Genomic DNA, 27,075 nt, shown 5'->3' with positions numbered 1-27,075 from the left:
TGGTACCTGTGTGAGCTCACCTCGCCTCAGAGCTGTCACCAGGTTCCGGCCATTGTCACACACAACCATGCCTGGCTGTAGGTTCAGCCACAGATCTGCCTGCTCTTTCAGAGCTGTCCACAACTCTTCAGCATTGTGTGGCTTGTCACCTAAGCATATTAGCTTCAGCACAGCCTGTTGTCGCTTGGCCAAGGCAGTGCTGCAGTGCTTCCAGCTTGTGACTGATGTGGTCATTTCGGAGATGGAGGCTGAAGAGGAGGACGAGGCTGAGGAGGATGAGGTGCAGGAGCTGTAGACTGTGGAGGCAACCCTGATTGACCTAGGGCCCGCAATCCTTGGCATCGGGAGGATGTGTTCCATCCCAAGATTCGGACTGGGTCCCTGCTTTCACTATGTTAACCAAGTGTGCCATCAGCGAGATGTACCGTCCATGCCCACAAACACTTTCCACGTGTCCGTGGTTAGGTGGACTTTCCCGATAACTGCATTGTTGAGCGCACAGATAAAGTGTTTGGACATGTGCTTGTGTAATGCATGGCACACCGGGAGAAATAGTGGCGGCTGGTTACTGAGTACAGAGTACAGGCTCTCCATATAGATTCTCTGTATACCTTCTCGCCTTCACCCCCCCTCAGGTTCTCCATTTAACTTCCCTTCATCACCAGGTTCTCAATATAGATCCCCTCCTCCCCAGGTTCTCCATACAGGTGCTCCATATAGCTTCTTCATACAACTTCTCATTCCCCTCTCAGGTTCTCCATTCAGCTTCTCCTCCCTTCCCCAGGTTCTCCATTTAGCTTCTCCCCCTCTCTCCTCAGGTTCTCCATATAGATTCTCCCTTTTCCCCAGGTTCTCAATACAGGTTCTCCATATAACTACTCTCACCCTCTTAAGGTTCTCCATACAGGCTCCCCATATAGCTTCTACATATAGCTTCTCCCCCACTCCCCAGGTTCTCCATACAGGTTGTCCATATAACTTTTCCATATGGCTTCTCCCCCACCTCCCCAGGTTCATCATACAGTAGCCCCCAGGTTCTCCATACTGCTTCTGCCCCCTACTAAGGTATTCCATACAGCTACCCCCCCTTCCCAAGTTCTCCATACAGCTTCTCCCCCCTCCCCAGGTTCTTCATAGATATTCCACCCTCCCCAGGTTTTCCATACAGCCCCCCCTTCCCAGGTTCTCCATACATCTTCTCCCCCCCCTCCCCAGGTTCTCCATACAGATTCCACTGTTCCCAGATTCTCCATACAGGTTCTCCATATAGCTTCTCCATATGGTTTCTCCTCCACCTCCCCATGTTCTACATACAGCTTCTTCCCCCTCCCCAGGTTCCTAATACAGTGTCTCCACCTTTCACATGTTCTCCATATAGCTTCTGCCCTTTACCCCCTTGCTCAGGTTCTCTATTTTCTCCCCTCTCACCCCAGATTCTCCATATAGCTTCTCTATATGGCTTCTACCTCACCTCCCCATATTCCCCATATAACCTCTCCCCTTTCCCCAGTTTCTCCATACAGTGTCTCCCCCCCATCTCCCCAAGTTCTCCATATACAGTGGGGAAAAAAAGTATTTAGTCAGCCACCAATTGTGCAAGTTCTCCCACTTAAAAAGATGAGAGAGGCCTGTAATTGACATCATAGGTAGACCTCAACTATGAGAGACAAAATGAGAAAACAAATCCTGAAAATCACATTGTCTGATTTGGGAAGAAATTATTTTTCACATTTTGTTGGAAAATAAGTATTTAGTCAATTAGAAAAGTTCATCTCAATACTTTGTTTTATATCCTTTGTTGGCAATGACGGAGGTCAAACGTTTTCTGTAAGTCTTCACAAGGTTGGCACACACTGCTGGTATGTTTGCCCATTCCTTAATGCAGATCTCTTCTAGAGCTTACCCCCCCTCCTCAGGTTCTCCATACAGCTTCACCCCCATCCCCAGGTTCTCCATACAGCTTCTTCTCCTCATGTTCTTCGTTTAGCTTCTCCCCCCTCCCCAGGTTCTCCAAACAGCTTCTTTCCCCCCTCCCTAGGTTTTCCATATAGCCTCCTCTCCCCAGTTTATTTATACAGATTTTCCATATAGCTTTTCCCCATCCTCCCTAGGTTCTACATATACCTTCTTCCCCCTCCCCAGGTTCCTAATACCAGTGTCTCTTTCCTTCACAGGTTCTCCATATAGCTTCTGCCCTTCACCCCTTCTTCAGGTTCTCTATTTAGCTTCTCCCCCCTCTCCCCAGGTTTTCCATTTAGCTTCTCCCCAGTTACCCAGGTTCTCCATACAGCTTCTCCTCCCCCTCTCAGGTTCTCCATACAGCTTCTCCTCCCATCCCCAGGTTCTCCATTTAGCTTCTCCCCTCCTTCCTCAGGTTCTCCATATAGCTTCTTTCCTTCTCTCCAGATTTTCCATATAGCTTTCCCACCTTCCCAGGTTCTCCATATAGCTCCCCCCTCCCCAGGTTCTCTATACAGTTTTTCCATATAGCTTCTCCCCTTTACCCAGGTTCTCAATACAGGTTCTCCATATTACTACTTCCACCCTCTCCAGGTTCTCTGTACAGGCTCTCCATATAGCTTCTCCATATAGCCCCCCCTCCCCAGGTTGTCCATATTACTTTTCCATATGCCATCTCCCCCACCTCCCCAGGTTCTCCACTCAACTTTCCCCCAGGTTCTCCATTTAGCTTCTCCCCCTCTCCCCAGGTTCTCCATACAGCTTCTCCCCCCTCTCCAGATTCTCCATAAACCCCCCCCTCCCCAGGTTCTCCATGCAGACTCTCCTTATAGCTTCTCCCTCCTCCCCAGGTTCTCCATACAGGTTGTCCATATGGCTTCTTCCCCATCTCCCAAGGTTTTCATTACAGCTTCTTCCCGCTCCTCAGTTTCTTATTACAGTGTTTCGCCCCCATCACAGATTCTCCATATAGCTTCTCCCCTTCCTCAGGTTCTCCATTTAACTTCTCCCACACCTCCCAGGTTCATCATACAGTTTCTCCCCCCTCCCCAGGCATTCCATACAGCTACTCCTCCTTCCCAGGTTCTCCATAAAGCTTCTCCCCCCTCCCCAGGTTCTTCATAGAGATTCCACCCTTCCCAGGTTCTCCATACAACTTCTTCCGCCCTCCTCAGGTTTTCCATACAGCTCACCCCACTTCCCAGGTTCTCCATACAGCTTCTCCCCCCCTCCCCAGGTTCTCCATACAGGTTCTTCTCCATCCCCAGGTTCTTAATACAGTGTCTCCTCCCTTCACAGATTCCCCATATAGCTTCTGCCCTTCACCCCCTTCCTCAGGTTCTCTATCTTCTCCCCTCTCACCCCAGGTTTTCCATTTAGCTTCTCCCCCATCCTGCCTATGTTCTCCAAATAGCTTCTCCCCCTTCTCCAGGTTCTCCATACAGGTTCTCCATATAGCCCCCCCCCCTCCCCAGGTTCTCCATACAGGTTCTCCATATAGCTTCTCTATATAGCTTCTACCCCACCTCCCCATATTCTCCATACAACTTCTCCCCTTTCCCCAGGTTTTTCATACAGTGTCTCCCCCATCTCCCCAAGTTCTCCATATAAATTCTCCGCTTCACTCCCAATTTCTCCATTTCACTTCCCTCCCTTCTCAGGATCTCCATTTAGCTTCCTCTCCATCACCAGGTTCTCCATACAGGTTCTCCATATTGCTTCTCCCCCACATCCTCAGGTTCTACAAACAGCTTCTCCATGTAGTGTGACGCCCAGCTGCGCTTGGTATCACAGATCCTGGAAGAGTGCATTGATGGATTCCTCCACAAGAGGCCCCCATAAACATTCACACATCTTCACCTTCCACCTCAGACCACCAGAGGGAGCCCGTTAGGGATATAAATAGGGAAGGTGGAGCCAGGCAGTTCAGTCTGGAGTCGACAGAGAGTGATTCAGCAGTTCCTCTGAGGAGCTCCTGCAGTAGAGAAGCCTGAGAGAGGTTAGTCTGCAGTGGAGCACAGTCCAGACTCAGTTGAAGCTCAGAATAGGGAGCTTAAGGTGTGCCGGCGCCATAAGATCGGTGAAGCGCGGCAAGCTGCCATTTCACTGGCCTCAGTGGACTGCGCAGCGCTGGTGATTCTCACCAGAAGCCACAGGTGGCGTCACGAACTTTTCTTAAAAATGAATAAATTTCCACTCTTTTAAAGAAGAGACCCCAGGGTACGGGCCCCGGAGCCGACCACCGTGACATCCCCAAGGCCAGGCAAAGGCCCGGGTACCGAGTCATCCCCATCCCCTGGGCTAGTCAGTAGATTTCCCCCCCTTCCCAGGTTCTCCATACAGGTTCTCCATATAGCTTCTCTATATGGCTTCTAACCCACATCCCCAGGTTCTCCATACAACTTCCTCCTCTCCCAAGGTTCTCCATACATCTTTCCCCCCTCTCCCCAGGTTCTCCATACAGGTTATCCATATAGCTTCTCCCCTCAGATTATCCATACAGGCTCTCCATATAGCTTCTCCCCTTCACCCCCAGGTTCTCCATTTAGCTTCCCCCATCACCATATTCTCCATATAGATTCCCTCCACCCTCACCAGGTTTTCCATAGAGGTCCTCCATATAGCTTCTCCATACAGCTTCTTTCCCTCCTCCCCAGGTTTTCCATATAGCTCCCTCTCCTCAGTTTAGCCATACAGGTTTTCCATATAGCTTCTCCCCGCCCAAGGTTTTACTTACAGGTTCCCCATATAGCCACTCCCATCCTCCCCAGGTTCTCCATATAGCTTATCCCCCCTCCCCAGGTTCTCCATACAAGTTCTCCATATAGTTTTCCATATAGCTTCTCCCCCCTCCCCAGGTTTTCCATATAGCTTCTCCATATAGCTTCTGCACCCTCCCCAGTATCTCCATTTAGCTTCTCCATATAGCTTCTCTGCCATCTCCACAGGTTCTCCATACATATTCTAATCCTCCCCAGGTTCTCCATATAGCTTCTGCACCCTCCCAGTTTCTCCATATAGCTTCTCCATATGGTTTCTCTCCCATCTCCACAGGTTCTCCATACAAATTCTAATCCTCCCCAGGTTCTCCATATAGCTTCTCCACCCAGATTTTCCATACAGTGTCTCCCTCCTCCCCAGGTTCTCCAAACAACTTCTTTCCTCCTCCCCAGGTTTTCCATACAGCTTCCCTCCCTCCCCAGATTCTCCATACAGCTCCCCCCCCTCCCGAGTTTCTGCATACAGGTTCTCCATATAGCTTTTCTATATGGCTTCTACCCCACCTCCATACAACTTCTCCCCTTTCCCCAGATTCTCCAAACAGTGTCTCCCCCTACCTCCCCAAGTTCTCCATATAGCTTCTCCCCTTCAACCCCAGGTCCTCCATTTAGCTTCCCTCCCTTCCCAGGATCTCCATTTAGCTTCTCCCCCCTTCCCAGGTTCTCCATAAAAGTCTCCATATAGCTTTTCCATATGGCATCTCCTACACCTCCCCAGGTTCACCATACAGCTTATTCCCACCCCACTTTATTCTACATACAGGTCCCCCTTCTCCAGGTTCTCCATACAGACCCTCCATATAGCTTCTCTATTTAGCTTCTTCCCTTCACCCCCCTCAGGTTCTCTATTTATCTTTCCCTCTATCACCAGGTTCTCCATATAGATCCCCTCCGCCAGGTTCTCCATACAGGTTCTCCATATAGCTTCTCCATTTCGCTTCTCCACCCATTCACAGGTTCTCCATTTCGCTTCTCCCCCTCCTTCCTCAGGTTCTCCATATAGCTTCTTTCTCCCCTTCCCAGGTTCTCTATATAGCTTCTCCCCCCTCCTCAGGTTCTCTATACTGTTTTTCCATATAGTTTCTCCCCTTTCCCTAGGTTCTCAATACAGGTTCTCCATATAACTACTCCCACCCTCTGCAGGTTCTCCATACAGGCTCTCCATATAGCTTCTCCATATAGTTCCCCGTCCCTCCCCAGGTTGTTCATATAGCTTTTCCAAATGTCTTCTCTCCCACCTCCCCAGATTTGTCATACATCTTCTCCCTACTCCCAAGTTTCTCCATACAGTTTCTCCTCTCTCCCCAGGATCTCCACTCAATTCCCCCCCAGGTTCTCCATTTATCTCCCCCCCCTCCCCAGATTCTTCATACAGCTTCTCCACCCCTCCTCAGATTCTCCATACACCCCACCCAGGTTCTCCATACAGGCTCTCCGTACAGCTTCTCCCTCCTCCCCAGGTTCTCCATACAGGTTCTCCATATAGCTTCTCCTTATGGCCTCTGCCCCACCTCCCAAGGTTCTCATTACAGCTTCTTCCCCCTCCTCAGTTTCTTAGTACAGTGTCTCCCCCCCCTTCACAGATTCTCTATATAGCTTCTCCTCTTCACCCCCTCCCTCAGGTTCTCCATTTACCTTCTCCCCCGTCTTCCCCGGTTCTCCATTTAACTTCCCCCCCTCCTCCCCAGGTTCTCCATATATCTCCCCCCCCCTCCAGGTTTTCCATACAACTACTCCCCCCTTCCCAGGTTCGCCATATAGCTTCTCCCCCCTCCTTCCCAAGGCTGCATCTTAGACTCTGTAAGTGCTTACCTGCTCCAGGCTCCGGCTTGTCCTCTGTGGCACTCTGCATTGATGCTGACAGCGTGATGAAGTCTCCTGCCACCGCATGCCAGGTTAGAGAGCAGATTCTCTGACCCTGGAAGTGGTGGCGCACAAGAGGGATCATGTGTATTTGCGTCTTAAAGATGCAAATACAAATGAATGCACCGCGTTCCCTCTCAGAAAAATGCTGGTTTATGTAAAGCGCCTGGAGGAGGGAAGGAGATTAAAAAGAAAATAATTTTGTCCCTCCCAGACGCCGCCCTCTGCAAACCGCTGCTCTAGGCACTGTACCTCCGGTACCTAGTGGCAAATATCGGCCTGGATATACCATTATGGATACCTTTTTAGACAACATAAGCAAGAATAATATGAATATGAATATATTACATTATTTTTCTACTTATACAGGTTCAGTTGATTCATTCACATTACAGGACCATAATATTTTTAGTATCTGCTTCCACATATTTTTTATTTTTTTACTTCCATGACTCTACGATTGTAGTGATGTGACTTGTACATTAGGTCTTTGTTAACATGATTAAAAGAGTTTCTCCCACTAGAGTACTCATAAATGAGAATCTATTTAAATCATACAATTGTCGTCAGAACATACAATAATGTAGCAAAGTTTTAGACAGGTGTGCTATAAAAACTACAAAATAAGAAGTCTTTCAAAAATAGAAGTGAAAATAGTAGTGATGAGCGAGCATGCTCGCTACTGCTCGGTGCTCGCCCGAGCATCTCACTGCTCGGTGCTCGCCCGAGCATCTCACTGCTCGAGATGCTTAGCACTCGGCGAGTATTTCCGGGTTGTTCGGGCCGGAACTCGGGTCCCCTCCCTGCATGTTTGGCGCTCTTTAGAGAGCCAATGAACATGCAGGGATTGCCTGCCATGCACTGTAATGCCGTAGACATGTTGGTTGTGGGAATTACAGTGATTGGCTTGCAGCACAGCGTCATCAGGTAAATATCAGACCTGGCGCCACCATGCTCGTCACAATCACTCCGGATCAGACAGTGTAGGGAGAGCTGCTGCTGTGTCAGGGAGAGATTTGATCGTGTATTAGGTAGTGTAGGGAGAAAAACCGTACATTACACATATCCATCTTAACAAACAGTCCTTCTGAGGACTAATCCATCTGCAGAGATATCAGGCGGGCAGGGTGTATAGGCAGGCAGTGTATAGAGCAGACTGCAGTGCATATAGCACAAGAGGCTCCATTCCAATTCTGCCTTCTGCTGCTGTTAGACATTTTTATACAAAGGCCCAGGTCTCAGGGGCCAGGAATACTTTTCTTTGGATCTTAATTCTCATTAATTGCTTAGAAAGCAACCCAGAGAACACCATTTTTTGTGCGCCATTTACTTGTTGGCACTGCAGAATACAGCCAGGTCCTTTCCATATTAGAGTGCTAGAAATACAGCTATTTAAAACTGTGTTTTCTCCATCACATGGATCACATATATGTTGTCAGAAAATACTGCCATTTCTGCCGTCCATTAAAAATTTCCTTTAGTGTCTCATTGAAGCCATTCACAGCAGTTTGCTGTTCAAACTACTTACCTACAGGCGAGATATTTAAAACTCTGTTTTCTCTGTCAAACGGATCACATATACGTTGTCAGAAAACACTTCCATTTCTGGCCTCCATTAAAAATTTCCTTTGTTGTGTCATTGAAGCAATTCACCGCAGTTTGCTGTTCAAGCTACTTAAATACAGGCCAGGTATTTAAAACTATGGTTTCTCTATCACACGAATCACATATAAGTTCGCTCCAAACTCAGTCATTTGTAGTGAGCGTGGAAGATACTGTCCTCCATTTAAAATGGGCAAGGCACGTGGCAAGGGACGGGGAACTGGACGTGATGGCAATGGTGCATGCAGAGGCCGAGGACACGGCCGTGGGCAAGCCGAAATTGTGCCACAACAAACACCCACATCTTCTCGCCTGACCTTCCTGTCCCAATTTCTAGGGGACCGCAGCACACCACTATTGAATCCAGAGCAGTGTCAAAAGGTTGTTGATTGGATAGCGGATAATGCTTCCAGTCACTTAGCCAACACCTCCACAACCCTGTCTTCCACACGGTCAAGTCTCAGTAGCCGTGAGTCTGGTCCGCATATTCCTCACCCTGATCCTCCTTTCTCCCACCATGCTGAGTACCCAGAGACAACTGATTCCACACTTGGACACTCGGAAGAGCTGTTCACTTTTCCATTTATAGATTCGGGCCTCTCGCCCGGTCCACTTAAAGCGGGGCAAAAGGAGATTGCGTGTAGCGATGCCCAAATATTTGAGCAGCCACGGTAACACGAAGGCGACGGTTGGAAAGTGTCACAAAAGGTGGACGATGATGAGACACAATTGCCAGAAAGTCAGGAGGAGGACCAGGGTGCGGAAGTGGAAGACGAGGTGGTGGATGATATAGTAACTGACCCAACCTGGCAGGAGGACATGGAGAGCGAGGACAGCATCACACAGGGGGAGGGAGGCAGAGCACCCCAACAGGCAGGAAGAAGCAGTGTGGTGGCCGCAGACAGAAGGCAAGCAACCGTTCCCCGTAACACCAACACGAAGGAAGTTGCCAGTACAACTGTTAGGTCTTCCATAGTCTGGTTGTTTTTTAAAGACTCTGCCGATAACCCCAAAAAGGCCATTTGCACCACCTGCCAGGCCAGCATCAGCAGGGGTGGCAAAACGACCAGCCTGACCACCACCAGCATGATCAGGCACATGGCAGCAAAGCACCCGACTTTGTGGGCCGAACCCCAGAGTCCAGGAACAGTGTCTGCGGGTGGCACCACAGCTTCTTCCGCTGTTGTGGATGCAAGCCAATCCCCTGTCCATGGTGCATGCGAAGACGCCTCCTGCCCTGCACCTGTCGTTGCACACTCTCAAGTAGTAGCATCAGGAAGCACATCCTTGTCCCAGTGCAGCGTTCAGTTGTCCATACCCCAGTCCTTGGAACGCAAGCGCAAATATGCAGCCAACGCCCCACAGGCCACATTATTAAATTCTCACATTTCACGATTGCTTGCACTCGAAATGTTGCCTTTTAGGATCATGGAGATGGAAGAATTCCTCAACCTGATGGCGGTGGCCGTCCCTCGGTACTCGGTCCCCAGCCGCCACTATTTCTCCCGGTGTGCCGTCCCCGCAATACACAAGCATGTGTCCCAAAACATTAGCCGTGCTCTCAACAACGCAGTTACCGGTAAATTCCACCTAATCACGAACATGTGGACAAGTGCTTGTGGGCAGGGACGGTACATCTCGCTGACGGCACACTGGGTTAACATAATGGAATCCTCGGCCAAGTGGCAACAGGCTGTGCTGAAACTAATATGCTTAGGTGAAAAACCGTACAATGCTGAAGAGTTGTGGACAGCTCTGAAAGAGCAGGCATATCTGTGGCTCACACCGCTGAGCCTACAGCCAGGCATAGTCATGTGTGACAATGGCCAGAACCTGGTGGCAGCTCTGATGTGAGGTGAGCTCACACACGTACCATCCCTGGCCCATGTGCTTAACCTCGTGGTTCAGCGGTTTCTCAAATCCTACACGGAGCTGCCGGATCTGATTGTTAAAGTACGCCACCTGCGTGCCCATTTTAGAAAGTCAGCTACAGCTTCCTCCGCCCTTACAGTGTTTCAGCAGCGTTTTCAGCTTCCGGCTCACAGACTGGTGTGTGCTGTCCCCATGCGTTGGAACTCTACACTGCAGATGTTGGGAAGGATTTGTGAGCAGAAGAGGGCAGTTGTTGAGTACCAGCATCAACAAGGCCGTCGGTATTCAGTTCAGACTCCACACATAAGACCTCAGGAGTGGACATGGATGTCAGACATATGTACCATCCTCCAAAACTTTGAGGACTCCACCAAGATGGTGAGCGGCGATGACGCCATAATTAGTGTCACCATCTCGCTTCTCTGTCTTCTGAAATGCTCTCTGCTCACAATCAAAGAGGATGCATTGCAGGTGGAGCATGATGAGATGGAGCAAGGAACCATACAGGGTGATTACACACAGCCAAGCCTCATCTCATCCCAACATGGATTGGGTGACAATGAGGAAGAGGAGGAGGAGGAAGGACAGGAGCTAGTTTCAAGCACTATAGACGGTACTACCTGCACAGCTGTCATACCGTCTGTTCAGCGTGGATGACCAGAGGACAGAGAGGAGGAGGAGGAGGGCATGGTCAGTCATCCTCTTGGTGAGGACACGGAAGTCTTGCCTGTTAGCAGTCTGGTGCGCATGGCTGAGTTTATGTTACACTGTCTTTCCCATGACCCTCGCGTTCTCAAAATTTTGGGTGACAGTCATTACTGGTTGGTGACACTTCTAGACCCACGCTACAAGGAGAACTTTATATCTCTTATTCCTGAGGCGGACAGGTCTACAAAAATGGGGCAGTACCAGAAGGCCCTTGTTGCGGAACTATTAAGAAAATTCCCATCTGAAAATGCTGGCGGCAGAGGGCACACTTCTTTGGACAACCAAGGAGTACAGGCGAGAGAGACACAACTTCAATCCAGCAGAGGCAGGGGAACACTGTCAAAGTACTGGGAGAGTTTTCTCAGACCCTCCCATCGCACAGGCCCTGTAGCGCGGGGTACGCTCACAAGGAGTGCAAAGTTTGGGAAGATGCTGAGGGAGTACCTTGCCGACCATACCAACGTCCTCCGTGATTCCTCTGTGCCTTATAATTATTGGGTATCCAAGCTGGATACGTGGAATGAACTGGCGCTCTATGCCTTGGAGGTACTGGTCTGCCCTGCCGCCAGCATTTTATCAGAGCGGGTTTTTAGTGCCGCTGGTGGAATTATAACTGATAAGCGCATCCGCCTGTCAACTGAAAATGCTGACAGGCTGACTATTAAAAAAATGAACAAGGGCTGGATTGGGCCAGACTTCTCAACACCACCGAATGATAGCAGCGTAACATAAACACAGTGTCTTTTCTTGGGAATTGTATTCCCATGCACCTTTTCACACCCACACATGGGTATACGCTTCCTGATTTTGTCTATTTGCTCTTCTCCTCCTGCTTCTCCTCATCCTCCATCACCATATCACCAGGGTGACCGTGGTCCGTGATGCAACACCCACATAATTTTTTTAAAGGGTGTTTATGATGCCCGTAAAAAAATTTTTTTATACAGTATGTTCATGTATACCCCCCAGGGGTAAATGTTTGTCAGCCCATACACATATTGCATGGGCATTACAAGTATAGGAGGCCAACTCCTTTCTAATGGGAACATTTTTTTATGAGGCCCTCCTCCACGTCTCTTCCAAGTGCCTCCAAATTATTGGCAGCCCTTGCATTCACTGCATAGTCGAACACTATTGGAGACTCTTTCCTTTCTAATGGGAATTTATCATTACTGTGGCCCTGCTCTGTGTGTCTTTACATTCTTAGTGGGGTTTTTCCTAAAGTTGGTCAGCCGTTGGACTCACTGCATACCCTATAACTGTATATAAGACCATCTCCTTTCTAATAGGAACATGTCGTACCTTGTTACTGTTGCCCTGCTCTGTGAATCTTTAAATTCTTAGTGGGGTTTTTCCTAAAATTGGTCAGCCGTTGGACTCACTGCATTCGCTATAACTGTATTAACTGTATAGCAGACCCTCTTCTTTCTAATGGGGACATGTCGTACCTTGTTCCTGTGGCCCTGCTCAATGTGTCTTTAAATTCATAGCGGGGTTTTGCTAAAAAAGGTCAGCTGTTGGACTCACTGCATACCCTATAACTGTATAGCAGACCCTCTCCTTTCTAATGGGAACTTGTCATACCTTGTTACTGTGGCCCTGCTCTATGTGTCTTTAAATTCTTAGAGGGGTTGTTCCAAAATTTTGGCAGCCCTTGCAGTCACAGCATGGGCATTACCCGCTCCTTAATAATGGGAACATTTTTTTTACTGAGACCCTCCTCTATGTCTGTTCAAAGGGGTATTGGGTTGCGTCCAAATTTTTGGCAGCCCTTGCAGTCACTGGATACACAATAACATTATAGGAGACCCACTTGTTAATAATGGGAACAACAAAGCATAGCTGGCTGATAGCTCTCTAACAATAGCTAGGGCCGACTGGTGGCCTTTTAAGAATAGTAAGGGCCGTCTGATGTCCCTGTAAAAATAGGCTTTATGACTTTCAGAGTCCCTTCATCATAAATGAAACAGGATGTGTCTGATGATGTGTCACACACCACATTGCCAGATAAGGTTGTAAAATGTTAAAATCAGTGAATATGAATAGCGGTATCTGAGCGCCAATAACAGGGCAAATATTAATTAAAATGACTGATTTATTAATACACACAACTCTTTTCGGTGGACAAGGCCACCTTCATCAGGTAGCCTTGTCCACCGAAACGCGTTGTGTGCATTAATAAATCAGTCATTTTTATTAATTTTTGACCTGTTATTGGCGCTCTGATACCGCTATTCATATTCACTGATTGTCTTTTCCCCCTGTTGGGGTGCGGTAGAGCTGCCTTTATTTACTTGTTCAACCACCTGTGGGATGAAGTTAACTAAGAGTTACTACCCTGGTTTCCAAGCTGCGCTGCCCTAACCCCTCCAGAACACTGCCGGGAGTGTTGGTGAAGCTGGGCGTCCATCTCGGCGGTATGCGCTACTTACCTGATCACGTGACCCACCACCGTGAGATTGGGATCTGTGATCGCCGCTGAAAGCAGATGACAGCTACCAACAGAGCGGAGCTTGTGGAGCTTTACACTGGGGTTGTGCAGAGGTGCCCAACTCCATAAGGTTAGTAGCCATTCCCACACCCATCTACAAATTGCATTACTGAGTCACCCATTGCGCCCTGTTCTTTCCTTTTCTTGTTTTTTCGTAAAATGTTAAAATGACATTTCCCGGTGAATGCATTTGTCTTAAAAAATAACGTAAAAAAAAACAAAACAATAGGATCTTTCTTTAGTATAAAAAACAGCGTCACCAATTTAACCTCAATGTAACCACATTGTTCTGCTCATGCACCTCCTCCTCCATCTCCAAAATGACCACATCAGTCACAAGCTTACAGCACTGCAGCACTGCCTTGGCCAAGCAACAACAGGCTGTGCTGAAGATAACATGCTTCATGCTTAATTGACAAACCGCCCAGCGCTGCAGAGTTGTTGAAAGCGGTAACACAGCAGCCTGATCTGTGGATCTCACTGCTGAACATACAGCCAGGCATGGTCGTGTGTGACAATGGGCGGAAACTGGTGACGGAGAAGTCTCTGCTTAAGACTTACATTGTGGAATGTCTGACTAAGATACTGGTTTCCTGTGAATTCCCTGAGAAGGTTTTACGTTGGGCCAAGGGAAGTGTGTTTATTACTGATAGTTTAATTTCGGTTTCCTTTTCAGTTGTATGTAACAATTGTATTTCCTTTTTGTCTAGCTAATAAATGTGGTGAGTCTTTGTTGCCACACCAGAAGACTCTACCTGCTGACAATGCATGTCGCATGTATTCTGTCTCTCTCCGTTCATCGATGAAGTATTTTAATTTGAATCTCTCTGGCAATGTGAAGACCCTTTACTGTCTATTCCAAAGTTCTCCTTAAAACAAAGAGGGTCTCCATAACAGTACGTTGAAAAGTTATGCCATTTTGGACTTAATTTTTCCATGAAGACCATTTCTGTCCAGACTTCTCCACACAGTAGACGGATTTAGCTGGGTACCACTGATTGATGCCAGTTCTGAGCTGATGTCACTTCTGATTATTTTCCCATTTCAAAGAGAAGTAAACATGATGTGTCTTTCATCAAAAGAGATTGAACAGCAAATTTTGAAAAAACAATCTGCTTTGAAATCTTTGCCTTGGAGAGACCTTGCTGATGAAGTATAACTACCTTGTGTCTTGTTGGTGTGCTCAGTCATGTTATGGTGAATGACCTGTGACATGAAACAGACTTTTACAACCTCACCTTTGTAGCAAAGTTTAGCTTTATCTATCCACATCTGTTTCTATTTAAGTTAATGACTCAGTTTTTTTCAACCTACATTTGAAAATTATGGTCATTAACACCTGTTTTGTAGTATTGGATACATGTACACCTGACAAAATCCTACATCCTGCAATATCCCTGACTTTCTGCAAGTGTACCTAGACCTAGAAGAACTGATGTTGTCTGAAGGCACAGGGTGGTCACAACAAATATTTATTTGAGTTAGATATCTTTTTTTTTTGTTCAAATCACTGTGCATTTTGCTAATTGATAAAAAAATATTAGTACTTCAATTCTTCAATTTTTAAAAACATTCTTACATTGTAGCAATTTTTTCACACCTGCATAAAATTTACTGTATATTTTGAACACTTAATACAGACTGAATATGCTTTTGACCTGGACCTTGGGGAGTGTTGAACTTTACGAATAAACTACTGTACTATTCTTTCACATGAGCATTGGGACATAGCTATCATTTAATTCTAAATATACATTTATTCCAGGATCATCAGTGTTGCATGTATTATCATATTTGGAAAATTGAGCTCAAGGCAAATAAAAGAGCAATTCAGACTTTAGTAATGCTTTCTATCCCTTATTCCTCATTCCTGCTTTCCCTCTTTGTACCCTTAATTGCATTTGCATAATCCTTCCATATGGTTCATGATGTTATGCACCTCTCCCGGATCCAGGCTTTGCTTTCCTCACCTTGGTCCACTGAACTCTGTTGGGCTCCAGGTTGTGCATTGCAAATGGCTTGGCATGATTCCATGTGATAATCTGCTTGGGCCTACTGTATATAAGGCCTACACAGACACACACTAGTGTCATAGTATTAAGACGTCCACTGTTCCTGAGTCTGGTATGCCTGCAGTTTCCAGGATCTTTTCTACCAGTTCTACCTGCTTCCCAGTTTCTTGTTTTGTCTAAAGCCTAAAGGACCTCTGCTACCTGTTCCCTGCCCCCTGCAGTCTCTAGGACCTCTGGTACATGTTCCCTGTCCCCTGCAGTCTCCAGGACCTCTGCTACCTTTTCCAGGTCTCCCGTCCGCCTCCAATAACTCTGCAACCTATTTTCCGCGTGACTCATCTGCTTGCTGCACCGACACACATGGTCCGTGTGGTGCACACCCTGACCATGTACTTGGAGGATCCACCTCACCCAGTGAGACTAACACATGGATTTAGAAAGTGAAGCAATATACTTACTTTTGCCTTAGATTTAGAAAAAGATTTCGCAAAAATGTGTTGTGGTAAGTGGGAAGATATTATTCTTGGAGAATCCATTGTTTTTATTCCTTCTTCAGATCCAATTGTTTCATACCATGGTGATCTCTCGTAAATAGGCAAAATATTGCTTTTTGCAACATCTCCTTTGTGTTTAATTAAATTTAAGATTTCAATCATCCAGTTAGTACCTACAAGAAGTAAATGTTACACATTCCATTATATTTTTTATTACTTTGTGCAAAATGTTTATTTCTTCAAATTTTGCAGAACTACTGGGTGACTGTATATGGACTTAAAGGGAGAATACAATAAGAAAATGAACAACGTTTTAAGCCAGCCTTTTTGTGTTTAAAGTATTTTGTAGTTTTTCACAATTTTTTTTAACATATCACAATTAGTGATGGGCAAGCACTAAAATGCTTGGGTGCTCGTTGCTCGGGTCGAGAACATTGGCATACTCGGGTGCTTGACCTGAGCAACGAGCACAATGTAAGTCTATGGTAAACTCGAGCATTTTTCAGGCTGCTCCCCCTGGCGGTCTGCAGAGTGCCTAAAAATTGCCCAAATCGATGGGAACAGTGCTGAAATGGCATGGGAATAGCATGGGGAAGACCCCTGGAGGCATCTTGACTCCCAGATCACTACTGTCAACAATGTTGTCAGAGGTATTACACCACTTTTACGGACTCACAATAAAACATACAAAAACGAAACCAAAATTAATTTTCCTTGGAAATATGTTAAGGAACATCCTTTCCAGGGTAATGACTTGTATATACGGCAAAATAAATAACCAAAAACAAAAATACTCCTACACACTTTGGGCTATGTTCACACATAGCGTTTTGGATGCACTTTTGCATTCCTGTCAACTGTGACAAATTAATTCACCGGGAAATGTAATTTTAATATTTTACAACCTTTTTTGGCCATGTGGTGTGTGAGACATGATCAGACACATCCTGTTTCATTTATGAAGGAGGGACTCTGAAAGTGACAAAGCCTATTTTTATAGGGTCATCAGGCGGCCTTTACTATTTTTAATGGGCCAGCAGTTGGCCCTCACTATTCTTAGAGAGCCATCAGCCAGCTAGGCTTTGTTGTTCCCATTACTAAAGAGTCGGTCTCCTATACTGTTATTGCGTATGCAGTGAGTGGCAGGGCTGCCCAAAATTTGGACGCACCCCAAAACACCTTTGAAAATTTGAACGCACCCCAATATCTCTGAAGAGAATTAGAGGAGGGCCTCCTGAAAACAATGTTTCCATTATTAGGAAGTGGGTCTCCCATTGTCTGTGCCTATGCAGTGAATGCAAGGGTTGCCAAAAATTTTGAGGCACTCCAATGCCCCTTGGAAGAGACGTGGAGGTCAGAGGGCCTCCTGAAATCAATGTTCCCATTATTAGGAAGTGGATTTCCCATTGTGTTTGCCTATGCAGTGAATGCAAGGGTTGCCAAAAATTGGGAGGTACTCCAATGCCCCTTGGAAGAGACGTAGAGGGCCTCATGAAAAAATGTTCCCATTATTAGGAAGTGGGTCTCCCATTGTGTTTGCCTATGCAGTTCATGCAAGGGCTGCCAAAAATTGGGAGGCACTCCAATGCTACTTGGAAGAGACATAGAGGAGGGCCTCTTTAACAAGTTTCCATTAGAAAGAGCGGGTCTCCTATACTTGTAATGCCCATGCTCTAAGTGTATGGGCTGACAAACATTTACCCCTGGGGGTATACATGAACATACTGTATCAATTTTTTTTACGGGCATCATAAACACCCTTTAAAAAATTATGTGGGTGTTGCATTACGGACCACGGTTACCCTGGTGATATGGTGGTGGAGGATGAGAATGAGTAGAAGGAGGCGGACAAGAGCAAATAGCCAAAATCAGGAAGTGTATACCCATGTGTGGGTGTGAAAAGGTGCATGGGAATACACCTCCCAAAAAAAGACACTGTATTTGAGTCTGTTACGCTGCTATCATTCAGTGGTGTTGAGTGTTGCACAGCTTCTGGATACCCACAGTTGCAGTAGAAAACTTCACAGAGCAGATTACATGGGATAACAAGCTTTTACTTCTCAGAACATGAGGTAAAGGAAAAACGCACAGTCACACAGTACTGCACCAGGAAGTAAGAACAAAACAGAAAGTGCAAGAGATACTTTTTACTTTTACAATGCTGTAAACAAGGAAACTTTACACAACATCGCCATCTACTGGCAGATCAGCATAAAGTCCTCCTTCACACAAAGAAGTCCACAACTGTTCCATATACCAACATTGAGAAGTCTGGCCCAATCCACCCCTTTTTCAGTTTTATAAGAGTCGGCCTGTCAGCATTTTCAGTTGACAGGTGGATGAGCTTATCAGTTATTATTCTACCAGAGGCACGAAAAATCCGCTCTGATAAAACGCTAGCAGCAGGGCAGGCCAGGACCTCCAAGGAGTAGAGAGCCAGTTCATTCCACGTAGGCCTGCTTGGATACCCAATAATTATAAGGCACATAGGAATCACAGAGGACGTTGGTACAGTCGGCAAGGTACTCCCTCAGCATCTTCCCAAACTTTGCACTTCTTGTGAAAGTACCCCGTGACTCAGGGCCTGTGCGAAGGGAGGTGCTGAGAAAATTCTCCCAGAACTTTGACAGTGCTCCCCTGCCTCTGCTGGATTGGAGTTGTGTCTCTCTCGCTTGTAGTCCTTGTTTGGCCAACGAACTGTGACCTCTGCTGCCAGCATTTTCAGATGGGAATTTTTTAAATAGTTCTGCAACAAGGGCCTTCTGGTACTGCCCCATTTTGGTAGACCTGTCTGCCTCAGGAATAAGTGATATAAAGTTCTCCTTGTAGCGTGGGTCTAGAAGTGTCACCAACCAGTAATGACTGTCACAAAAAATTTTGAGAACGCGAGGGTCATGTGAAAGGCAGCATAACGTAAACTCAGCCATGCGTGCCAGACTGCTAACAGGCAAGACTTCCTTGTCCTCACCAAGAGAATGACTGACCATGCTCTCCCCCTCCTCTCTGCCCTCAGGCCATCCACGCTGAACAGACGGTATGACAGCTGTGCAGGTAGTACCGTCTATAGTGCAAGAAACTAGCTCCTGTTCTTACTGCTCCTCCACCTCTCTCTCATTGTCACCCAATCCACGTTGGGATGAGATGAGGCTGGGCTGTGTGTAATCACCCTGTATGGTTCCTTGCTCCATCTCATCATGCTCCGCCTGCAATAAATACTCTTTTATAGAAGTGTCACCAAACAGTAATGACTGTCACCCAAAATATTGAGAATGCGAGGGTCATGGGAAGAGCAGCGTATCATAAACTCAGCCATGCTTGCCAGACTACTAACAGGCAAGACTTCCGTGTCCTCACCAAGAGGATGACTGACCATGCTCTCCTCCTCCTCCTCTCTGTCCTCTGGCCATCCACGCTGAACAGACAGTTTGACAGCTGTGCAGGTAGCACCATCTATAGTGCATGAAACTAGCTCCTGTCCTTCCTCCTCCTCCTCCTCTTCCTCATTGTCACCCAATCCACAATGGGATGAGATGAGGCTGGGCTGTGTGCAATCACCCTGTATGGTTCCTTGCTCCATCTCATCATGCTCCGCCTGCAATGAATACTCTTTAATTGTGAGCAGAGAGCATTTCAGAAGACAGAGAAGCGGGATGGTGATGCTAATTATGGCGTCATCGTCGCTCACCATCTTGGTGGAGTCTTCAAAGTTTTGGCGGATGATACATATGAATGACATCTATGCCCACTCCTGAGGTCTTATGTGTGGAGTCTGAACTGAATACCGATGGCCTTGTTGATGCTGGTACTCAACAACTGCCCTTTTCTGCTCACAAATCCTTCCCAACATCTGCAGTGTAGAGTTTCAACGCGTGGGGACATCACACACCAGTCTGTGAGCTGGAGCTGCAAACGCTGCTGAAACACGGCAAGGGCGGTGGAAGCTGTAGGTGACTTTCTAAAAACAAGGCACACAGGCGGCACCTTTTAACAAGCAGATCCTGCAGCTCCGGGTAGGATTTGAGAAACCGCTGAACCACGAGGTTAAGCACACAGGCCAGGCATGGTCCGTGTGTGAGATCACCTTGCCTCAGTGCCGTCACCAGGTTCCGGACATTGTCACACATAACTATGCCTGGCAGGAGGTTCAGCAGTGTGAGCCACAGATCTGCCTGCTCTTTCAGAACTGTCCACAACTCTTCAGCATTGTGCGGTTTGTCACCTAAGCATATTAGCTTTAGCACAGCCTGTAGCCGCTTGGCCGAGGCAGTGCTGCAGTGCTTCCAGCTTGTGACTCATGTGGTCATTTCTGAGATGGAGGCTGAAGAGGAGGAGGTTGAGGAGGATGAGATGCAGGAGCTGTAGACTGTGGGGGCAACCCTGATTGACCTAGGGCTTGAAATCCTTGGCGTTGGGAGAACGTGTTCCATCTCAAGCTCCGACTGGGTCCCGGCTTCCACTATGTTAACCCAGTGTGCCATCAGCGAGATTTACCGTCCCTGCCCTCAAGCACTTGTCCACGTGTCCGTGGTTAGGTGGACTTTCCTTGTAACTGCATTGTTGAGGGACACGTGCTTGTGTAATGTGGGGACGGCACATCGGGAGAAATATTGGCGGCTGGGGACCGAGTACCGAGGGACGGCTGCCGCCATCAGGTTGCGGAATGCTTCCATCTCCTCAAGCTTAAAACGCAACATTTCTAGCGCAAGAAGTCGCGAAATGTAGGAATTTAGTAGTGTGGCCTGCGGGGCGTTGGTTGCATATTTGCTTTCCAAGACTGCGGTATGGACAACTGAACGCTGCACTGGTACAAGGACGTAGACGTGCTTGCTGATGCTGCTACTTGAGAGTGTGCAATGACAAGTGCAGGGCAAGAGGCATCTTCGCATGCACCATGGACAGGGGATTGGCTTGCATGCACAACAGCGGAAGAAGCAGTGGTGCCACACGCAGGCACTGTTCCTGGACCCTGGGGTTCGGCCCACAAAGTTGGGTGCTTTGCTGCCATGTGCCTGATCATGCTGATGGTGGACAGACTGGCAGTTTTTCCACCCCTGCTGATGCTGGCCTGACAGGTGGTGCAAATGGCCTTTTTGGGGTTAACGGCTGAGTCTTTAAAAAACAACCAGACTCGGGAAGACCTAAGAGGTGTACTGGCAACTTCCTTCGTGTTGGTGTTACGGAGAACGGTTGCCTGCCTTCTGTCTGCGGCCACCACACTGCTTCTTCCTGCCTGTCGGGGTGCTCTGCCTCCCTACCCCTGTGTGCTGCTGTCCTCGCTCTGCATTTCCTCCTGCCAGGTTGGGTCAGTTACTATATCATCCAGCACCTCGTCTTCCACTACCGCACCCTGGTCCTCCTCCTGACTTTCTGGCAATTGTGTCTCATCATCGTCCACCTCTTGTGACACTTTCCCACTGTCGCCTTCATGTGACCATGGCTGCTCAAATATTTGGGCATTGCTACATGCGATTTCCTCTTGTCCCGCTTCAAGTGGACCAGGCGAGAGGCCCGAATCTATAAATGGAAAAGTGAACAGCTCTTTGAAGTGTCCAAGTGTGGGATCATTTGCCTCTGGGCACTCGGCATGGTGGGAGGAAGGAGGTTCAGGGTGAGGGATAGACGGTCCAGACTCATGGCTACTGAGACTGGACTGTGTGGAAGACAGGGTGGAGGTGGTGGCTAAGTGACTGGGAGCATTATCTGCTATCCAACCAAAAACATTTTCACACTGCTCTGTGTTCAATAGTGGTGTTCTGCAGTCCCCTGTTAATTGGGACAGGAAGGTCGAGCGAGAAGATGTGGGTGTTTGTTGTGGCACAATTTCACCTTACCCACGGCCTCGGCCTCTGCATGCCCCTTCACCATCACCATCACTTCCAGTTCCCTGTGCCTTGCCCATTTTAAATGTAGGACAATATCTTCCACGCTCACTACAAATGGCTGAATTTGAGCTAACTTATATGTGATCCGTTTGACAGAGAAAAAACAGTTTTAAATACCTGGCCTGTAGGTAACTATTTTGAACAGCAAACTGGTGTCTATAGCTTCACTGACACACACTGAAACAAATTTTTATTGAAGGCCAGAAATGGCAGTATTTTCTGAAAAGGTATATGTGATCCGCGTGATGGAGAAAACACAGTTTTAAATACCTGGCCTGTAGGTAACTATTTTGAACAGCAAAGTGGTGTCAATAGCTTCACTGACACACTGAAACAAATTTTTAATGGAGGCCAGAAATGGAAGTATTTTCTGAAAATGTATATGTGATCCGTGTGAAGGGGAAAACACAGTATTAAATACCTGGCCAGTAGGTAACATTTTTTACAGCAAACTGGTGTCAATAGCTTCACTGACACACTGAAACAAAATTTCATTGGATGCCAGAAATAGCAGTACTTTCAGGGCAATTATATGTGATCCGTGTCATGGACAAACCACAGTTTTAAATAGTTGGATTTTTAGCGCTGTAATATGGAAAGAACCTCACTGTATTCTGCAGTGCCAACACGCAAATGGCGCAGAACAACGGTGTTCTCTGGATTGTTTTTTAAGCAAATAATGAGGATTAAGATCCAAAAAAAAATTATTCCTGGCCCCTGAGACCTGGGCCTATGTCTAGAAATATCTAACAGCAGCAGAAGGCAGAACTGGAATGGAGCCTCTTGTGCTATGTGCACTGCAGTCTGCTATATACCCTGCCTGCCTATATACACTGCCTGCCTGATATCAATGCAGATGGATTAGTCCTCAGAAGGACTGTTTGAGATGGATATGTATAATAAACAGTACAGACCAAAAGTTTGGACACACCTTCTCATTTAAAGATTTTGCTGTATTTTCATGACTATGAAAATTGTACATTCTCACTGAAGGCATCAAAACTATGAATTAACACATGTGGTATTATATACTTAACAAAAAAGTGTGAAACAACTGAAAATATGTCTTATATTCTAGGCTCTTCAAAGTAGCCACCTTTTGCTTTGATGACTGCTTTGCACACTCTTGGCATTCTCTTGATGAGCTTCAAGAGGTAGTCACCGGAAATGGTTTTCACTTCACAGGTGTGCCCTGTCAGGTTTAATAAGTGGCATTTCTTGCCTTATAAATGGGGTTGGGACCATCAGTCATGTTGTGCAGAAGTCAGGTGGATACACAGCTGATAGTCCTACTGAATAGACTGTTAGAATTTGTATTATGGCAAGAAAAAAACAGCTAAGTAAAGAAAAACGAGTGGCCATCATTACTTTAAGAAATGAAGGTCAGTCAGTCCGAAAAGTTGGGAAAACTTTGAAAGTGTCCCCAAGTGCAGTTGCAAAAACCATCAAGCGCTACAAAGAAACTGGCTCACATGAGGACCGCCCCAGGAAAGGAAGACCAAGAGTCACCTCTGCTTCTGAGGATAAGTTTATCCAAGTCACCAGCCTCAGAAATCGCAGGTTAAAAGCAGCTCAGATTAGTGACCAGGTCAATGCCACACAGAGTTCTAGCAGCAGACACATCTCTTCTACAACTGTTAAGAGGAGACTTTGTGCAGCAGGCCTTCAAGGTAAAATACTTGCTAGGAAACCACTGCTAATGACAGGCAACAAGCAGAAGAGACTTGTTTGGGCTAAACAACACAAGGAATGGACATTAGACTTGTGGAAATCTGTGCTTTGGTCTGATGAGTCCAAATTTGAGATCTTTGGTTCCAACCACCGTGTCTTTGTGCGACGCAGAAAAGGTGAACGGATGGACTCTACATGCCTGGTTCCCACCGTGAAGCATGGAGGAGGTGTGATGGTGTGGGCGTGCTTTGCTGGTGACACTGTTGGGGATTTATTCAAAATTGAAGGCATACTGAACCAGCATGGCTACCACAGCATCTTGCAGCGGCATGCTATTCCATCCGGTTTGCGTTTAGTTGGACCATCATTTATTTTTCAACAGGACAATGACCCCAAACACACTTGTGTAAGGGCTATTTGACCAAGACGGAGAGTGATGGGGTGCTATGCCAGATGACCTGGCCTTTGCAGTCACCAGACCTGAACCCAATCGAGATGGTTTGGGGTGAGCTGGACCGCAGAGTGAAGGCAAAAGGGCCAACAAGTGCTAAGCATCTCTGGGAACTCCTTCAAGATTGTTGAAAGACCATTTCCGGTGACTACCTCATCAAGAGAATGCCAAGAGTGTGCAAAGCAGTCATCAAAGCAAAAGGTGGCTACTTTGAAGAACCTAGAATATAAGACATATTTTCAGCTGTTTCACACTTCTTTGTTAAGTATATAATTCCACATGTGCTAATTCATAGTCTTGATGCCTTTGGTGTGAATGTACAATTTTCATAGTCATGAAAATACAGAAAAATATTTAAATGAGAAGGTGTGTCCAAACTTTTGGTCTGTACTGTACTTCTGTTCTACCTACACTACCCAATAATCAACCGTATCTCTCCCTAGCTCAGCAGCACCTCTCCCTACACTGTCTTATTCTGGAGTGACTGTGACGAGCATGGCGGCGCCAGGTCTGATATAGACCTGTTGATGCTGTGTGGCCAGCCAATTACTATAATGTCACAACCAACATGGCTGCGGCATTACAGTGAGTGGCAGGCAATCCCTGCATGTTCATTGGCTCTGTAAAGAGCACCAAACATGCAGGGAGTAGACCCAAGCTCCCATTGAGCAACCCCAGAAATACTCGGCGAGGGCCGAGCAGCTCGAGAAGTGAGATGCTCGGGCGAGCACCGAGCAGTAGCGAGCATGCTCGCTCATCACTAATCACAATCTGTATTAAAAATAAAATATAGAAATTTAGTAATGCAGCAATTTTCATACTGGCTACCGGGGCTTTATTAGACCCTAAGATCCTGTTTCTGTTTCAGGAAATTCACTTGGACATTAGCAGCAATGAGTAGACTCAGACCCTATCTTTTGCATTGAAGCATCTAATAGGCACGTGTTAAAGTCATTGTGAAAAGATGGGAAGCAGGGTCAGCTGTGACTTCAGCTTTTGTGAATGCTGAATCCTGTGTTATCAGCCATTTATGAGGTGTACCCCATCATTGGTATCCTTCCTTTGATCATAAGGAGTCTAATGAAAACTCTTCCTGAGAGGACAGGAAATCTGAGTCTGAAATAGCCCCAGTGGCCAGTGTGAAAATTGCAAGATTTCCGTTTTCTTTTTTTTTTTTAATAAGAATTGTAACATGAACAATAAAATTGCCATTTTTTTAAAAATGCATGTAACACAAATACCTGATTTAAATAATAGTTCATTTTTTAATCTATCTTCCTTTTAAAGACAGATCTTCAGACCAATGGTAGAGAGGCAGATTGCAGTGGCTTACCTTGAAACTTTTGTGTCCCAAAACAAAATCTCCAACAGGGCGCATAACAACCACAAGTTGTTAACCCAACCCTTCTAGGACCAGGTAATATTTCTTTTTTTGTACTTTCATTTCTTTCCTCTCCTTCTAAGTTTTTTTAATATCCGGTCAATATATATATATATATATATATATATATATATATATATATATATATATTTTTTTTTATTTTTTTTTTAATTTTGCTATTTACTATTTGGGAAAATGGGGATGATTTAAACATTTCTTTTTTATTTCTTTTTTTTTATGTTTATCTAATAATATTTTTTTATTTTACATTTTTAATCAGACCTCTAAGGGGATTTGAACATGTGATCTCCTCAATGCCTATGATTACTTACGCAATACATCGCAGTGAAGTTATTGTGAAATGAAGCCCACAAGCTGGGATTCATAAGAGATCTCACTTGGAAGACATTGGGGCTTTCAGAAAGTCCTACACTGCCATAGCAATCGATTAGTACCCTGTGATAGCGTCACATATGATCACTGTATCACTGTCTTGAAGACTTTTAAACGCCACTGTCATGCTTGACCGTGGAATTTGAGAGGTTAAACTGATGTGATCAGCGTTGGCCCTGACAGTGTGAATTCGATGGAGACCTTTCCATACAATGATAGTGGAATGTCTGCTATAGTTGTATGATGGCTATCACTAAGGGGATGAAGAGATCCTGTCACTTCTCATAACTGTAATTTTTTGTTACCTGCTGTAAATGCTGCTGATCTCCTAAAACTGTGATTATTTTTTTTTGTTCTTGGTCCTCTCAATTCCTAAAATATGATCTTCTCTTCCCTGTATGGAAATCTATTATTTTTAGTTATGTGAGCTAAACTCTTTTTCATGGGAGACTTCTTGACAACCATGCACAGTTGGATAAAATAAACTAGATTTATATACAGGAAACTTTCATAAAGGAGTAGACAGCCATTACGATTTTTAAAGTAAGTGTGACGCTAGTCACAAGGTGGCTCGTCATAAACAAAGGAGTAAGGCAAAGGTGTAGTCAGGTTGTAGGGGGTCAGCCCCTGTTAAGAACTGTATTACACTGTGACTCGTGCCTGTGGCAGGAAGACGGACCAGGAAGAGTGTCCGAACACTGAGAGACTGTTCAAAACGAATCAGTGGCAGTAAGGGAGAACATAGTGCTCGGCTACCGCAGGATCGGCTAGCAGGACCATGTCAGAAGGAAAGTGTCGCATAGTACTGCTTAGGCGGTTTTCCCCAAGTGCCTGTAAGCTAGAGAGAGGAAGCCATGCTGTGGGACCAGTGACCCCTCTGCATTGAAAGTGGGATAAGACTTCCCTGGACCCAAAAGAAGAGGGAGCCATTAACCTTAAAGGGGTTGTCCACTACTTTATATGATCCCCCAATGCATTCACCCAGGGCCCATAACTGTTTCTCTAAATACCTTGTGGTGCCTTTTCGGCCTGTGAACGGCGCTATCACTGGCCTCTCACAGGCATCACGTGACCCCCAGCTGCAGCTGTCTCTGACATCGGCTGATGTCACATCAAGTTCCGGCTACAGCAGGGGGTACTCACTTCTGTGTTCCACGGTGGACGTTGGACTGTGGGCGGGGTTACCCCGCGCGTCACACCTGGCATACATCGCGCTCTCCCTCTCCTCATTCACTGGCAAAGAGCGCAGTGGATGCTGGGTGTGATGCAAGGGGTAACCCCGCTCACAGCCCAGTGTCCACCGCGGGGAGCGCATCACTGATGTCACGCCTCACTTGACGTGACATCAGTGACGGGTCACGTGATGCCTCTGAGCGGCCAGCGATAGCGCCACTCAGAAGCAGAAAAGGCACCACGAGGTATTTACAAAAACACTTCTGGGCCCCGGGGGGATACATTGGGGGTTTCATATAAAGCAGTGGACAATTTCTTTAAGGAAGAGTGAAACACAGCAAAA

At 46.4% G+C, this 27,075-nt stretch overlaps 1 protein-coding gene across 2 annotated transcripts in view; it reads right to left on the bottom strand.

Moving 5' to 3' along the window:
• LOC141172260 (sulfotransferase 2B1-like) overlaps window positions 1–27,075 on the bottom strand; it is a 187,174-nt gene that overhangs the window by 105,439 nt on the left and 54,660 nt on the right. For both annotated transcript variants that reach the window (XM_073656259.1, XM_073656260.1), the window contains exon 3: window positions 15,746–15,954. In XM_073656259.1, coding sequence (XP_073512360.1) covers window positions 15,746–15,954 — 209 coding nt within the window. The remainder of the gene's footprint in view (window positions 1–15,745; window positions 15,955–27,075) is intronic.

The sequence above is a fragment of the Phyllobates terribilis genome, unplaced genomic scaffold (genome assembly GCF_046119375.1).
Source record: "Phyllobates terribilis strain yellow unplaced genomic scaffold, ASM4611937v1 Scaffold_12__6_contigs__length_324123572, whole genome shotgun sequence".
Taxonomy (NCBI): domain Eukaryota; kingdom Metazoa; phylum Chordata; class Amphibia; order Anura; family Dendrobatidae; genus Phyllobates; species Phyllobates terribilis.
Note: the sequence above shows the minus strand (reverse complement) of the source record. Positions and strands in the feature narration are given on the sequence as shown.